The 17,338-nt window shown below is 39.2% G+C and overlaps 1 protein-coding gene across 1 annotated transcript; it reads right to left on the bottom strand.

The window, feature by feature from the left end:
- Window positions 1–4,769: 4,769 nt before the first annotated feature.
- LOC109035890 (mitochondrial ribosomal protein S9) lies at window positions 4,770–17,040 on the bottom strand. The gene is made up of 10 exons (XM_072296426.1): window positions 16,975–17,040; window positions 16,385–16,532; window positions 15,534–15,637; window positions 14,866–15,039; window positions 13,618–13,703; window positions 13,356–13,431; window positions 11,174–11,299; window positions 10,438–10,480; window positions 9,823–9,938; window positions 4,770–4,820 (listed from the first exon to the last, which is right to left on the bottom strand). The coding sequence occupies exons 1-10, from the start codon at window positions 17,038–17,040 to the stop codon at window positions 4,770–4,772; spliced, it is 990 nt and encodes a 329-aa protein (XP_072152527.1).
- Between the last annotated feature and the right edge of the window lie 298 nt (window positions 17,041–17,338).

Here is a 17,338-nt window from a genome sequence, read left to right as displayed (position 1 = left end):
TGCCGTTCTAAGGAAAAACGCCGTATGAACATTCGAGAGTTGCCAAATTTCCTTCACCAAAATGTTTATTTTTGAGGAAATGTATGAATGTTTTCCCCTGAGATTTTCAGCAACTTCAGGTGAAATCGAGGAAAAGATTGTCCAAAAAATTGGAAGAAAAATATTCATAAGTTTACGGGGAAAGTCGTGCTTTATCAAAGGAAATTTGGCAACACCTGAAGGTTCATACGACGTTTTTCCTTAGCACGGCGGATGACCTGTATGCTCTTCCTGGGGCATTTCAGGCATGTATCTCATCGCTCCGGCTCTATTTGTTGAAATGCGGAAACTCTGCACAATTCTCATCGCAAGTGTGGTGATTCAAAACATTCTAGGCGCCTTAAAGTGTTCCTTCGTAGTGCAACTATTTCACTCTTAGCGTCTGGTGGCAGAGATGCAGAATATTCTAAGGGTCTTGTTCATTGTCGCTCCAAAATCAGTTTGTTTCCGAGGGATGGCCTCATATGGTTTAAATTGTGCTTGAGTGAAGTCTTTTAAGAAGGTTCTAGGAGTAACATGGTATTAAGGATGATAACTGGACCACATTTTGCGATGGGCCTATCGCAAACTTCAACTAGAGCTACCACCGTACAGACCTGCAGGATGATCTAAAAGTCTCACGCCAGGCACTACGCCTGTAACTGTTGAGCGAATTAAGTTGGAATTTTTTTTGTGATCCTAGCTGAGAGGAAACAACTTCTGGGAACACAAGCCAGGGCTGCCACAGCATTCAGAAAATGCAATTCCCTGACATTTCCCAGATTTCCCTGACACGTTTTGGTGAAATTCCCTGCCAATTAAAGATATGCTAGATGGTAAAAAGACATAATTAGAATTAGTTTTCAGGCAAAAGTCGTTCTAAACTTCAAACCCATTCTAAAAAACAGATGATAAGGTGACTTGATAATTATTCTCTGACATTTTCGTCATTTTCCCTGACATTTCCCGGTTTTCCCTGACATTTCTTGGTTTTCCCGGTATTCCTTGACTGTGGCAATCCTGACAAGCGCGGGCTCGCCCCCACACAATATTTCTAGGCCCCTCTGAAAATCCTTAAAGCTTGATTAAAGGATTGAATTTTTTTTTTTTTTTTTAAAAATCGAAAATTTCAGAGGGCTACTAAGAGCACTCTAGAGCCGTGGATCCACCCGCACTGCGGACCCTACATTGACGCCACTGACCGTGACCCGTCCGCTGATTTTGCCCGGTCGTTGCGTATATCAACTTTCGATCAGATTATGAAAACGCCACACTTAAAAAAAACGCAAATGCTAGGCGTTTTTAATGAAGTATCTGTTATTTTTACTCATAAGGCTTCGGATGCCCTCTGCGAACTCTTATCGGGGCCTTGATCAACGCTGATCTGTTATTGTTTATGCACGGCTTGGCCCAGTGACTCATTGCTGAACGGCAGAAGCTGAAATCGGAGCGTATTCTCATTGCAGCGGGCCCGTGACCGAGCTCCATGTACTCGCTTATGGAAGCAGGAATGCGTGCGACCTCCGACTGCTTCGACGCTGAATTCGGAATTTATGACTTTGAGTGCTCTAAATGCAACTGAAGAAAGGCTTTGTCTCCATGAGCTGTTTCACGGGGTTTGTCCCAGGGGAAAATCTCACTTGAGAATATTTTCCCCAGTACCAAGAAGGGTTCGTGTACCCTCTAAGACCAACTTAGAGAGGAGGAAGTGAAAGCAAATTGAGTGAAATTGTGTTGCTTACTCGATTGTTCGTGTTTGTTTACCATGGATGAAAATATACTAACGTATATTTTCATCCATGTTATACTAACAATATACTAACGTATATTTTCATCCATGTTGTTTACTTAAAATAATTTGTCTAATTCAATTATTGTTGATCCCGCTTGAAATATTCGATTTGTACTTTATCTTCCCGCGCTAACTTGTCGCAGGAGCGTGGGAGCCCCGTTCTACGGAGGCAAGGCCCAACATAAAAAATCCCTAAGTTTCGATGAGAGGTGTTTGCGCCGGAAAAAATTTGCGGAAGAATTGCCGTAAGTCAAAGCATGAAAAGTCTTTTGGGAAAGGGTTTCAACCAAAAGACTGGGAAAAAGTGGTTCATACCTCGTGGAAAAGGTTTTTAACAGAGATTTAGAGGAGAATTTGTAAGAGCCAAAATGATTTTTCCCTAAAATAGTCGTTTCTCGTAAGAAAGAGCATAACTAATTCTCAACGTTGCAAAATATCTACTTGTAAACTGTATTTTTACTGAAAAATACTGTTGGGAAATTCTTACTGACAAATTTCACTCATTTTTCCTCCTATCGCAAGCAAAAATCTGCCAGAATAGCTCAGTCATATCCTTCCCAAAAATTATATTTTTCAAGTCGAATTTGCAAATTTAGAACGCTCGAGTTACGTCCCCTCGAGTTGGAAACGACAATTCCGTTTCTAGTAGGAACGTAACTCTATTCCAAGGTTGCTAAATTAACTCGGACGATTGCGTTTTCGCATGGATATGATGATGCAATTTTCGTCTAAAATATTCATGATTTCAACGTGGAATCAGGGGAGAATTCGATTAAAAATATCCAAAAATTTCCTAGCAAAAGTACAATTTACGAATGGGATATGTCTACGGGTGGGACGCAGTTAAGCTATTTTTTCTCGAGAACGACCAGAAATGCTTAATAGACATTAAAAGCAAGTATGAGTAACTTGGCCTTTCCACACAGTTCAACATTTTGGAGTGAAATCCAATGCTGCGGGCTGATTATTGAAATTGACAGACAAAGCAATAGACAAAAAGGATATGGAGGGATCCTATTGGTGGAAGCGGGTGGTTGCAATGGACAAAGGAGGTAGGTAATAGACTAACTAACGGCAACCCACGAGAGACCCGACAGTTAAGCCGATTTTGAGGCGCCGCGCCCGCAGCTAGGTGATCGCTTTTGAGACTTCCTGAACGAACATAATTTTCCCCCTTAGTCTAGGAGAACCACCCATTTCAACCAATAGGATTGCTTTATACCCCCTAAGTCTTCTTTGCCTATAGCTTTGTCTATCAATTTCAATAATCGGTCCGCAGGAGTCAACGTAGCGCCCAGAAAACCCCGAGTGATACGAATGCGGAGCGGAATCCACTCGCTCTCCGGAGTGACTTATCATACGGAGCGTGTTATACTACGGTGCTGATTTCATTCCACATTCAAATTTCACTCGGGGTTTTTGGATGCTATATAGACTCCGACACCAAATTTCTCAATTTTTGGTAGTGCAAAAAAATTAGTTACGACTCTTTTTGCTGGGCTGATAATTAAAAAATAGTGTATTTTTCCTTCGGAAAATACACTAATTTATGAACAGAACGATAGACAAAAACGATTAACGAAAACGGAGCAGTCTTAATAGTGGAAACGGGCGGTTGTTACAGACTAAGGGAGGGAATGATGGACTAACTATACGGTCCCTCGTGCTGCCGTGCAACGCATAAACGCCGTAAACGCCATTTTACATTCTTTGGAAATAATGCATCACAGCAGAAAAACTTGTGTTCCGGGACAATGTTTTTACAACATTCTTTCGCGATTATATACTGCCAAGAACTTATTCTGAAAATCTGAAGTGCATGGGTAAAACAGTTTTCACTTTATAAAGTGTTAAGTTCCAAAAAACCAGGGGAAAATCTTGATGGATTTACGGCGTTCTTGCTTAGCACGGCAGCGTGGGTTACGCTTAGGTATTAGTATATTACTTGCGTCATCAGTCTATTGCAGCGACCCATTTTCACCTGTAGGATCGCTCCATTTTTCCATTCTCTTCGTTGGCTCTAGCTCTGTTTTATGGATTTCAACGTCCAGCCCGCTGGGATTTCGGCCGTCTTTAAGAGCCGTCGTTTGGATGGCAAGAGGTAGCAATGCTCATTTCGTATTCACGTCACGACTGACCGTCTCGTTGCGTCGGTAAAAGCGCATCGTTCAATTGTACGTACTTGTGCTAAAAGGAACTATATGCACAGACCTTGCGTGAAACATAGTTCCTTTTAGCACAAATACGTCCAATAATTGTCCATTGACGTCTCCATTCGACAATACCCATACGCTTTCCTTTTATGGCGATGCCGTGACGCACGCGGGAAAAAAATCGCGGGGGCGGTAGGTGGTACTGTCAAAGACCATCCCCTCACCCACCACGCGCTACGGAAGAACGTCGCATGAACCTTCAGGCTTTGCCAAATTTGCTCCGATAAAACACGAATTTTCTGGTAAACGTATGACTTTTTTTTCAGATAATTTTGTTGGCAATTCCCAAAAGTTCCTGAACGTTTCAAGGAAAATATCCATACATTTCCTCCAGTGTGTCTACTAAAACAGACTGGCCAAAAATCAGTACTTTTTCAGTACATTCCTAAGATTTTCAGTACCTCCTCAACAGTAAACATTGAATACTTTTTCAGTACCTCCCATCGACGAAATCCGAAAAATTTCAAAAATTTGAATTTCTCGCTCAAATTGCGACAAAAATGACAACAAATTTAAAAAAATTCCGGATCTTCTTGCGGAATATACGCACTTTTTAAATACCTCCGGACTGCCCTTAAAAGATCATCAGCACTATTTCCGGACTTTCCGGACTTGTAGACACCCTGTCCTCGGAAAAATACATATAATTTGAGGAAATTTGGCAACATTCGAATGTTCATAAGACGTTCTTCCTTGGTACGGCTGGGTGGCTGATTTATCGTTGAAATGAGACCAGAAACAAACGGCTAATCACGTTCGCTCATCACCGAGGAGGCTTGGCTACCAATTTGAGTTCTCTAAGTAAAGAGAACAAGTCGGAAATAGGGATTAACGATGATATTCGGCAACCGGGGAAGACATTGACCATTCAGATGCAGATTGGATGGGGCGTGCAGGCGCAACTTTCAGTGCATATTAGTGTGCGTGACGACAGGACTAACGATTCTGGTGCATCCTGGCGACACGAAGGCGCGTGGCGTTACTGACTGAAGTGCCATGTACTGACGATTTTTGCGAATACTATCCGGGCAAAACGCAGTCAAGATAACCGTTCCAAAATCCCCTGGTAAAAATTGGCAGTAGAATCTGTGTTCCAAAATACCATAGACCTACGGCCGGCTGTAAGATTTTCAATAGCTTCTGTAGCCGGCTGTACAATTTCTTATAGCCTTTTATAGCCGATGGCGATTAAGCAACAGCCAGGCGATAAAGTGTATGCTAAGCGTTACTAATTACGGATGCTAGGACTTAGTGAGTTTTTGGAATACTGCTCTCATTTTGGGCCGTAGTATCTTGATTTATTTTGCGAGGAAAGCTCCGTACTTTTGAAGGATGCCTGTCATTCTCAATATGTTGGAGCGCCTCCAATTTCTTATGATACTGTGCAATACTTCTGGTGTGAAATAGTTGCTTCAGACGCCGTGGCACGCTGTGACGCGGCGGGCGGGCAGAGAGCGCGAAACGCGCATTGGCGCCTACAAACCTAACAGGGATACTTCACGCGTTGCGCAATGCGTGCAGTATCACTGTTAGGTTTGTAGGCGCCAGTGCGTCGCCGCTCCGCTTTGTGATAGGCTCTAATATTTAATCTCGCGGAGTCAGCGTTTTTCAACTCATGATTTTTAAATGTTTGCACATTCTGTATGGACTATTCTCATTTTAATTGATCAAAAAACATATCGACGGTGAAACTACCAGACCACGTATCTCGTTTGCGGTGTTTAAAAATCTCCACTCACATTTGATTTTGTTGAAGGAGATCAAATCGATATCATTCCTTGCAATTTTCACAGATTTTTCTCCTCACAAAGCGGAAAAATCACGGAAATTTTCACGAACTGACGTTGAGTAGTTTCCTATTTAAAAAATAAAGTATGACAGGAAGTCTGCGACGTCGCAAACCGAGATACGTGGTTTGATAGTTTCAGCGTCGATATGTATTAAAGGAAAATATAATGTGTGTTTTGTGAATATTAAGGTGGTTCCGTATTAAACTTAATGATTTCCAAAGCACACGAATTTCTACACAATTTCTTATAGCCTTTTATAATCGATAGCGAAAAAGCAATAGCCAGGCGATAAAGTGTAAAGCCCGGCGATAGGAACTATAGCCCGGCTGCATAATTTTTTATCGCTTCGTATAGCCCGGCCGTATGATTTTCTCCGCATTCTACAGCCAGCTATATGATTTTCTGTAGCCTTCTTTAGTCGGCTATAAGAATTCCGATGGTATTTTGAAACGCAGCTCTTGCTCTTATCGCCAATTTTTACCAGGGTCTCTTTCCTTTTTTAGTCTCTCGTTATTCCCGAACCGGTTTTCGAACTTCACTCCTAAAATCGGACCCATCTATTCGACACAGACAGTTTTTTTTTATTGAAGGTAAGGGTGTCGATAAAAGCCGTTTTTGGGCCCATGCACCCTGCAGAATTTCCTCAACTCAACAATTTTTCGCCCATTGAAGGTCTACATTTAACGGAGCGGACCATGGTCCGTGCATTGTCCGCGGACATTTTCGGTCTCTATTCGGGTCTAATACTGGCCTAAACATGGGTCTGAAGGCCGATTTTGGCGGAAAATGCGAGTGTTGAGGGTTTATAAGGTCGAATGCCGAAAAATGTACATGTTTCGCCAAAACCGATTGTTTAACGTACTTTTGACTAAAGAAAAAACAGTGTTGCCAACTTGCGAGAATCGACACTGTGCAGAGCGTATGGCTGGATTCTTTGAACAGAGATATGAAGAATAGTCGAGGTAATTAAGTTTTTTTTTCAGGTTTTCTCAAAACTTGAATTTTGGCAGCTACGCGCTATGCCCTTCTTCAAATGGACAAGTTTATACTAAAGGGAACATAAAGCATGCAAAGCCTATGTATGTAGTTCCTTTTAGCATGAATACGGTCATATAGGCACACACCCACACACAGCACACATATAAGGTATGTATACTGCCGTGCTGAGGAAGAACGCCGTATGAGCGTTCAGACGTTGCCATATTTTCTTCAATAAAAACCCAATCAACTAGGAAAATTGTGGATATTTATCTTCAATTTTTTCAGACAATTTTGTTTGCAATTTAAGCTAAAACGTCTGAAAATTTCAAAGAAAAAAATGCATAAATTTCTTCAAAAATAAACGTCTTATTCGGGACAATTTGGCAACTCTCGAATGTTCATACGGCGTTTTTGTTTAGCACGGCAGCATACTACACACGGTTTTTTTCTTCTGAATTCCAAATGCAGATATACCCTCTTCCGTTTAATTTCAATACGTCCGATTCCGATCGTTCAGGGATTTTGGCGGATACTCGGCGAATGGAGATGTTGCATGCATGTGTGAGGAATTTGCGATATGACTGTTGATTCTTGTGTAAAAGTTCGCGAAAAACACGATGGTGCCACTGGTTTTCTCCGAAATCAACTCACAAGCTCAAGAAAGCTCTCAAGTTGAGGCAAAAATGGAGGGGATATCCCACGCTATCCTGAGAGTCCACCTCTACATCAATACGCCCTCTCCGTGCAAAGATAGGGAGCAAATACATTGGCAGGGTTGCCGTGTTTTCAGTTTTAGAGTCCCCAAATAAAGTGGCAGCCCTGTCAATGTATTTGCTCCCTATCTTTGCACGGAGAGGTCGTATTGATGTAGAGGTGGACTCTCAGGATAGCGTGGGATATCCCCTCCATTTTGGCCTCGACTTGAGAGCTTCTTTTGAGCTTGGGAGTTGATTTTAGAGAAAACCAGTGGCACCATCGTGTTTCTCGCGAACTTTTACGTAAGACTCAACAGTCAAACCGCAAATTCCTTCCACATGCGACATCTGCTCCATTGGATACAATACTTGAGATCCCTCTACACTAACCATCACTCGAGATTCGAGGAACTGAGAGAGATGGATGCAACGCGATGAAACCGCCAGGTAAATAGACGATCCAATCTTGGTCGAGGGCGAGTCGTAACTCAAGTACACAAATGAAAATTCGGACGCGAACTGACCGACGTGACGATCGGGTGTGGAAAGAAGGGTGCGTGGGTACGCGTGGATTATTTACTCGATCGAGTCAAAATGATCGGCTGAGGAAGTGTGTAAACTGCAGTGGCGTGGCGTGCTTTGCGATACATCGATTGATCTGCCATTTAAACCTGTGGAAAGGATCGATTATCAGAGTGTTCGCAACGAACACCTTGATAATCGATTCTTTACCATAGCTTCAAATGGGGAATTATTGATATTTATCGAGGCACGCCACGCCACTGGTAAACTGAGGAAAGATCGTTTATCGTGCTAAGTGAGCGAGGAAGATGCCGATTGAATTGCTTGGTAAAGTAGCGACCCAACTGAAAAAGTTGCAGACAAAGTCTTAGAGGGATGGGTGGGACTAGTATGGGGCCGGAGGGGGTTCGCCTCCCCCCTGCCGGAAATTGAAATCCCCCCCCCCCCCCCGAGAAATGAGGGAGACTTTGCTGAATGAGTGTGGGAGATAGTTTTCATCTGTGAAATTTTGATTCGAAAAATTGATTGATAAGAGCAGCTCAAAATAGCTCCTGAGGCGGCTCAGATTTTCAAAATTTTCTAGAGGAGGACCCCCTTGACGTTAGAGAAATCCACCAAACCCCCTTCTACAACTGGGGAGGTCCTACAAACCCTCCTTAATGGATTGTTTTAAGTGTTCCTTGCACCCCCTTTGATGACCCCACAAAAAATTCCTAGTTTCGCCCATGGATATGATCCCTCAGAGCAGTATAATAGACCAAGAGACAGAGCGCAAATATGAGTATCACAAGGTATATTTCTTGGTAAAAATTTCACCCAAAGCACACAGTCGCGCAGTGAAAACTGCTAAAACTAATTTACAAGTGAGAAACTCGCGTTTGTAAGGGGGTCATTTAGACGGTGGGTTTTCAATTCTTTTCTTAGGAACTATGAAAGCTAGATAATTTTTAAATATACCGTTGTTAAGACAATATTTTTAGCTTCTTGAAGGTATTTATTGTTTTTAATTTTACTTACCTGACTAATTATTTGGAAAATTCATTTTTTGGTGGGGGTCACCTGGAAAAATATCCTACCACATTTTTTTCAAAATCTAAAGAAAATTTTCTGACCAGCTATTGGAGGTGGAAAAATTCTAAATTAACCATTAATAAGCTTATTCTCACAGCTTTTGAGGCCGTCCATATATTACGTCACTGAAGGAGGGGGGAGGGGGGACCTAGCGGTGGATGAAGGTGAGAGACTGGTGGGAGGGGAGGATCAAGCCGCGAATGACATTAGCTTTCCTGAGGGCAAAAGGGCTGGAAATTCTCGCTTGAAATTCTGATTTTTATTAATTTCCTACGTTTTCCTCCAAAAAAAAGGGAAGGGGGAGTACGTTAATGATGACGTAACTTTTAGATACAGAGAGGGAGGGAGGAGATGAAAAATTGAAAAAAATGGGTGACGTAATCGATGGACGGCCCCTTTAAACAGCTTTTATAAAAGCTATTTTACTTTAAGAAAACCAGGGCTTGAATTTAACTTTGACTGAAACTGCATTCTTTTTGGGAACAAATCTAATAATCTAATCTAGTCAGGAAAACGCTGATGCGTCACACAGCATCCAACTTGGATTGGTGAGATTTCTTAAACATGGATGAATTGTCAAAATTTTCCTTTTTTCTTGTCTTTCTCTACTTATGCTAAATATGACAATTCATCCACAAGGAAGTTTCTGAAGCTTTGGAATCAGAAAAGAAGAGAAAGAACAAGACAGAAAAAGAAGGTTTACGTATGAATAGAAAAAAATATTGGATTTGGTTGCTTACCTGCTCTCTGCTTTGCACATCTTTGAAATACAACAAGTCTTCTCCATTGACAGTGAATTTTCCCGTTCCTGGATTGTAAACCGTGACTTTTGCTACAGCAGGCCTCTTAGTATTATCTGTAACAGCAAAATTGGAAACATGTGAGCCAAATTAAGGTCATCAAGGTCACTTCACCATGGCTGGAACAGTTGAGATTGCAAAATCTTAAAAATAAAAGCGCATACTTTTTTTACCAAGATTCATCACTTCACTCTGCGGGTATTGAACTTCCTTCTTCCAGTTTTGCCACGAAATACTTTAGCTTATTGTCCATTTAAAATAATTGAGAACAAACAAGATATAAAATTAGATCTCAACTCCTTCTGATGAGATTCCGATCATATATGCCGGCACTGCAAAATAGTTTTGCTTGCATAACTAACATAAGCTCCTGCTTGTGTCAAGCTTGGAGTACTCATCTTCATTTCCAAAGATACCTGAATTTAGTGTTTCTTAGGCCACTGTAGGCAAATTAAGTTTTAAAATGAAATTTCTCTATAATTAATATGCAGGAATATCTCCTTTTTTCTCTCTTTTTTTTTAAAAAAAACAAAAAAAAAACTTTACGAAGCTCACCTGTGGTTGTAATATAAGTTCTTCCATCTTCTGTAAATTGTGGCTGGAAAAAAGAAAAAAAATCAAAAATAGAAACGTTAGGAGGCAGATGTAACCAAGATCTACTCACTCACCCAAGTAGCACAGATTGCAATAAATTGCAGTGGCGAGGCGTGAATGATCGATTATCGATATTTCCTCATTTAAAGCTACGGTAAAGAATCAATTATTAAGGTGTTCACTGCAAACACCCTGATTATTGATCTTTTTCTATAGGTTCAAATGGCAGATACATCGATATATCGCAAAGCATGCCACACCACTGATAAATTGCATTTACATGGTAAAATTATTGCTACTGCATTGGAGTGATATAAGTGTTACCTATCTACGGATTGAAGGCACACAGCTCTTTGAATTGTGCAATAAAATTGAAATAAGTTGCAATTTTTCATTGCACTGAATATTGCCTATCTTTCTGACACATGGAACACACTTTGTTGATCGTTTAAAATCGGTTTGAATTCAGGGATGAATTTCTTACAGATGCATAATTTTTACTACAAATTAAAAAAAGCAGAACTGAAATTCTTTGATGAAGTTTTACAAACCGAATACTTCAAAAAATAAATAAATATATAATTAAATAAATAAAGAAATAATGGAGAAAATGGACAAAGGAAAGGTATACGTTTGATTGGGATTGAAAATCTGAATTTCGCATCCTTTAACTTGGAGAGCTTTCAGGATAACTTACCTCAAGTTCCACAATCTGTTTTCTCTTATCTAATAGTGATTTCCTTACAGGCTCATATGTATCAGCAGCTAAATAAGCATATGGATGCTGAATAAAACGGTCCATCAAAGCTAGGAACTGCTTGTACTGCAAGAAACCAAAAAAAGATTAACAGGTGTAATGAGATTGATAATTCAGGAATTAATAACTAAAAATTTACAGAGACACAAATGATAACTATAATAATCTATATTCTGATCTTGACTATTTATCTTCCCAACCAAAGATTGTAAAATTAGGAAATGCATAAAAACGCCAATCACAAATTTCCTGGGTTTTGAGGCTTTCAATGCCACAAATTTGTTTTTTTCCTTCTTTGGCTTCAATTTTGACATGAAACATGAAAAAATAAGGGAGAATTTATTTGGCCATGGATAAACAAATTCTTTAGTTCGTCAAAGTTTAATCTAAGTCGACCAATTTCTGAATATGTAAGAGAAAATATGAATACAGGTTTAACAAATTTCTAAAGAAATATTTCAATTAGTAAAACAATGCACCAATAATATTTCTCTCCTGTAAAATGGTCAATTTTCAAATAAGCTTGACTATTTTTATTGCAGTCTGCAAGTTTCAATACTTTCAAACATTCACCTGCAAATAGTTGTTTTCAGGCGAAGAAAAATAGTCTATGCTACAAGTGGGATACCTTGGCTTAACAGAACTTGACCGGTTTCCTAAATTTCATCACTGCTTGGAAAGATGAAATTACTACTGTTGGAAATTCGAGCAGAAAGTTACAAAACTGAAAATAAGGAGTTACTCGTGTGGATTTCAAACATCAAAATAAACAATAATGATGTTTTGAATCAGCCAAATTGTTAGAATCAAGTTCATTTAAAATGATACTCCAGGTCACAAAAATAAAGAACATTTTTCAAATCCTCAATGAGGATTAGATAAACCAGACATATTTTTCCATTAAAATAGGAAAATGGACCACTAGACTAAGTGCGAATTTAAACATTTTGGTACATGTTTCACCTTGAGCATGCTCACAAAGAACTAGATTTCTGCAAAAAAATTACTGAAATCAACTCCTAAGATATTAACGTTTTTAGATTACAGTAACTAAGGGAATTTTGAAATCCCTGCTCACATGAAAAACAATTGTCTCTTTGCATCAAGTCGATCAATGTAACGGTTGATGTAGGTTTCTTGATTAGGCAATGTTCCCTCTCCACCTTGTGTTGTTCAAAGTGTTAACAACGTTCAACGGCTAAGCCGAACCACTGAGATTGAAGCTGTCACATACTGCCGAAACTGTTACAGTAGTTTAATGCACCATTTGACTCACATAGACTTTTGTTTTTTCACAAGAGGGAGCTTTGAATCTACTCATCGAAAAACGTTTTCCTTGGTTAGGCATATATCTGAGTAAAGGACCCTGCTTACCTTCTATGGGAAGCTGCACCATGACCGAATGCTAATTTATTCATGTCATTTGCTTCTCCTCAAGATGCTGATCAAAACTTATAATTGCGCCAACTTTCTACGATGCACCGTTTTTACAAAAAAACCACCGAGAAGATTCAATTATTCGGCGACAATGAATAAAAACGAACAAAGCATTTAAGAACAGGCCTGATGTAAATAAGGAAAAAACGTGGCGAGAGTCCATCTTCTTATCTGTACCTGCCGACTCTGGGGCTATCTCCCTCCCGCTCTCGTCCAGTTGACATTCCAACTTTCCTGTTCTTATGCTCCTCAGGAATCTGATTTGGATGGTCGAGCAAAACGGCATACGGAATCCGAGATAAGACTACCGCTGGGTGCGGGAGTTCCCATGATTTCCTTGTTGACACACAGCCGCTTGTCAATCGAGTACTGAAATGAGGAATCTTTCTGGCTTTTTATCGCCGAATAATTGAATGTTCTTGGCGGTTTTTTTACAAAAACGGTGCATCGTAGAAAGTTGACGCAATTATAACTTTTGATCAGCATCTTGAGGAGAATTGAATGATGTAAATAAATTAGCATTCGGTCATGGTGCAGCTTCCCATAAGAGGTGTGCGGGGTCCTTTGTTGCGCATGTAATGTTCTACATTAAATTTTGATGAAGAAACATAAATTAGAGTGCTTGAATTTGCACCTAGTCTAGTGGTCCATTATAGAAGTTTCAGATACAGAAAATTTTACTCACAGCATCTTCGGGAATTTCTTCAAGTAACTTCTTATCAAGGAGCTTTTTAGGCAGCCACTCCATTCCACCCATGCTCCTGAGAAATTAAAAACAATTTGATTAGAAAAAAAATGTTTTGAGAGTTTTTCACCAAAATTACTTGTCTACAGGTTCAGAAAAATAGGGGGAAAAAAATCAGCTTTTTTACAATGCATATTGCATCAGCTTCCAAAACTTTTTGAGACATGTACTTTCCAAGATAAATAGGTTCTAGGGTACTTACACAGCGCTGTTTTCTGGCGGGGTGAGGCCTTTCCTAATCTGTTCATCTTCAAACCTATTCAGCTCTTTCATTTTGCCAACAACATTCTGAGAGCAGAAATAAAAATAAAAAAAAAAAGTTAAATTCAATCAAAACATTAACTGGAGTGATTGATGGTATACATAGAAGCACTTTCATTGTCAGCACAAACTCATAAATTACATTCAAGCAAGACCAAGATTTCAAATGCAATGGGTCAGTTGCGCTGGTCACAGAATCGTTTTTCGATGCTTGATTCTGGTAGATCAGCTAAAAATAATGAGATTTGTCCAAACAGCAATCTTCTCCATTCAGTATTAACCAAATTATCGCCCTTTGAAAAGTCTGGTTTTTGGCATCATCCATTGCAGAAGTGATACCCCTGGTTTCTTCCACTGTGCTTTCATCTGAGTTTCACGTAGAATAACTATTGCAAATGTGCGTCACACTGACTGATTAAAACAAGGTGGAGGAAACCAAAGGTGTCACCACTGCAGTGGATAACGTCATAAACCCGACTTTTTAAAGGGCAATATCTCGGTTGATATTGAAAGTAAAAAGTTGCTATTTGGGCAGGTCTTATCATTTTCAGCTAATCTACAAGAATCAAGCATCAAAATACGATTCTGTGACCAGCGCAAGTGACCCATTAGCCGAGCAAAATGTTTAACATAAATCAGGGATAAAAGGAGCCTAGAGCTCTTTAGTGCAACTGAGAGCTTGAAACATTCCTGGGGATCGAATACTCGGGAATGCAAAGAGTGCCACAAGGCCTCAAAACCTATCATTTTTTCTAACACAGCAGTTTTTTCCACAGCAAAGTTTTCTGATTGCATTGCCAGATGGAGGATAAGAGCATTGTTTCACTTTTCAAAAAGTAGACAGGAGGAGAGAACATTTTATTCCTCCTGAAAATTTTGTCACGGCTGAAACTTTGCTTCATTTTGTTGCATTCCTCAGGTATTGTTTGCGTGTCCGTTTCTATTTACTAATGAAAAAATTTAGAAACGGCTGAGAAAACCTGCAAGTGTTCCTTGGCTTCTTTCAATGGTCATGGGCACCAGAATCTACTAGGCATATTTGTCAATATGATCAAATCATTTTCTTATAGGTATGTGCATTAAATTTTTAAAAAAATAAATCATGTCTTGCACATTCATCCGAATCAAAAATGACGGTCCTCTGGACAAAAATAGTGAAATATACAGAGGAATTCAATGAATTACTTACATGTAGGAGCTCAAAAAAATTTGGATAAGTTGTGTAAAATAGCCAATGAAAGGGCTTTCCACTTTCATCAAATTCAGCTTCCTTCTTGGCAGCAAAAATGGTCTCGGGTGGTTTCATCATAGGACGAGCTAGTGGCTCAAACAAGCCAGAAGGAAATAAATACTCAATAGATTCCTGAAATTAAAGAAAAATCAGTGTTTTTAGACCTAAGCTTCATGTGAGTAAAAAAAAAAAAAAAAAAAAAAAAAAAAAAAAACAATTGTCAAGAAACTGAGAAACTGGGTGTCAAGCTAGATAGAGCAACATTGCCATTTCTTAAGATTGTTTGGTCACTTATCTGAAATACTAAGGACAAGTAACATCGATGGTCGAAGTGCAAAACCACATACCTCCACTGCAATGTTTTAAAATTTTTGCTCCTAAGATATTGACTAGTGCAAATAATGACTCGTCTTTGTTTAAATACTAAAAATTTCTATCCTCCTCTGTCACTTAAAAGTACTCCTATAATTTTTGAGAAATCAGCTCACTGAAAATATGATTGCATCACAGATTCAAAGATTAGTTCTTTTAAACAAAGTATACGTAATGGATTTTGCTCCTTTACTATTCTGTAATTTTATCGACACCTTGGTTAACTTATATTAAAGGTAACACAAGGAACTTACATCAATGTCTTCCTGAGTGAATGTTTCAGGATCTCTGCCCATTATGTTGGCCAAATGTCTCCTCCCAACTTGGAATTCATGAGAATGTTTTTCGATGAACTCAGCTAAAAAAAAAAAGAATGGAATTTTTTCAGCTTCAAATCAAAGATATCAAGTGTAAGTAAATACTTTCGACGAAACTTTTCAAGTTTTTGTAATGAGGAAGGAAGGTATGATAGGTAATATGTGAGTAAAAAATCATTTTAGTGCATAAAAGATAATGGACACTTAGCTCCACAAAGTAGGCTTTTTAGACAAGGTGACTCCTAAGATTATACCTTCAAGTTGGAACACTGTTCGATGCGCAGAGAGGTAAAAAAATTATTCAAGAGATCCGTAGAAGAATTTTGAGAGTCAAGTGCAACGATTCGATCGTATTCATGCTAAGTAAAAGAACTGTATCAAAGTGAATTACATCAAAAGAAACTATGTTCATATAATTGAAGTACTCAACGGTTTCTGTTGATTTACTTCATTCATATTCAGTTCCTTTGGCATGAATATGTACATTTTTTGGTCAAGTATTTGCTTCACTAAAGTTCCCTACGAGTTTGAAAAATTGCTTGAAGGTAGGTATGTGGACGTGTCGCCAGCTAAGTTGGTACTTGTTTACATTCCGCTTGCAAGTGATCGTGATGCAATCGTCCGATAGCAGTTGAGGATTGACTGCTGCTCAATGGTGAGCGTAGTCAATCTTCGACCCCTACTGGACGACTGCATCCCAATTGCTTGCAAGGGAAATGTAAACAAGAGTCAATTCAGCTGACAACACCTCTACTTAGGGGCTAGAGATTCATGAAAATCATACATACTGTGTGCCTGTGCTCGCTTTAGATAAGCGATCATAGCAGCGCTTGTTTTGGTTTCACCAAGATAATCAGCAGTGTCATCCTTGAACTCCTTCAATTGGTCTGCGGATTGGCCTGAGGATGCTTGCCTCACAAAAGAATTTTTTGCTACCTGAAACATACAGAAAAAGAACAAATTGCGTTCCACTGGAGGATGCTTGAGGGTTGGTGGTTTCAAATCAATTGAGTACTTTAAGACTATGAATTTGTCAACACCGATGATACGAAAATTGCATCTAACATTCAGGGCCAAAAATCGGAATCGATTTCCCAAATTGGTGAAGTATTCAAAACGACAAACATAGTATGTGATCAAACATTCCGGTCAATTTTAATGGTATTAAGACTACAATGATGTCAATCATCAATCTTCCGTTGCAACCAACAGTTCGACAAATCAGGGAATAGTCTGATAATAAATGCATGCTACTTGATTGAAATTCTTTTTAATAAGATTTAATTAAGTAGTTCTAAGACTTCAGAGGGACGGTATACATTTAATTGAGAAAAAAACACTTTGCGTTCAAGGTAAAATTTTAATCGGAGCAACTTACTTGGTTTTTCCACAAGCTTTTCGTAAATTTTGGGATGTTAATAATCCCAACTTTAGAGGAGAACATGATGTGAGACAAGATGGATCCCTATATTTCTTTAAAAGTTTAAACTCACTGTAGTTTTACATGGTTTAATATATTTTGTTTAAGCTTGATGAGTTATTTGCAAGGTGCGAACATGGTGCGAAACAAAAAGCATGTGATGAAGGGGAGGAAGATAATGAACATAACCTGAAAAGTCAACGTTCACAGGAACAAATATTGGCATTGTTGCCAATGTCAAGTTTCACGCTTTTTACGGTGCGGCGAAAAAGAGGAGTAGAGTGAGGAGAGAGGGTCTAAATCGACGGTCATCATATGAAAC

The sequence above is a fragment of the Bemisia tabaci genome, chromosome 2, assembly GCF_918797505.1.
Source record: "Bemisia tabaci chromosome 2, PGI_BMITA_v3".
Taxonomy (NCBI): domain Eukaryota; kingdom Metazoa; phylum Arthropoda; class Insecta; order Hemiptera; family Aleyrodidae; genus Bemisia; species Bemisia tabaci.
Note: the sequence above shows the minus strand (reverse complement) of the source record. Positions and strands in the feature narration are given on the sequence as shown.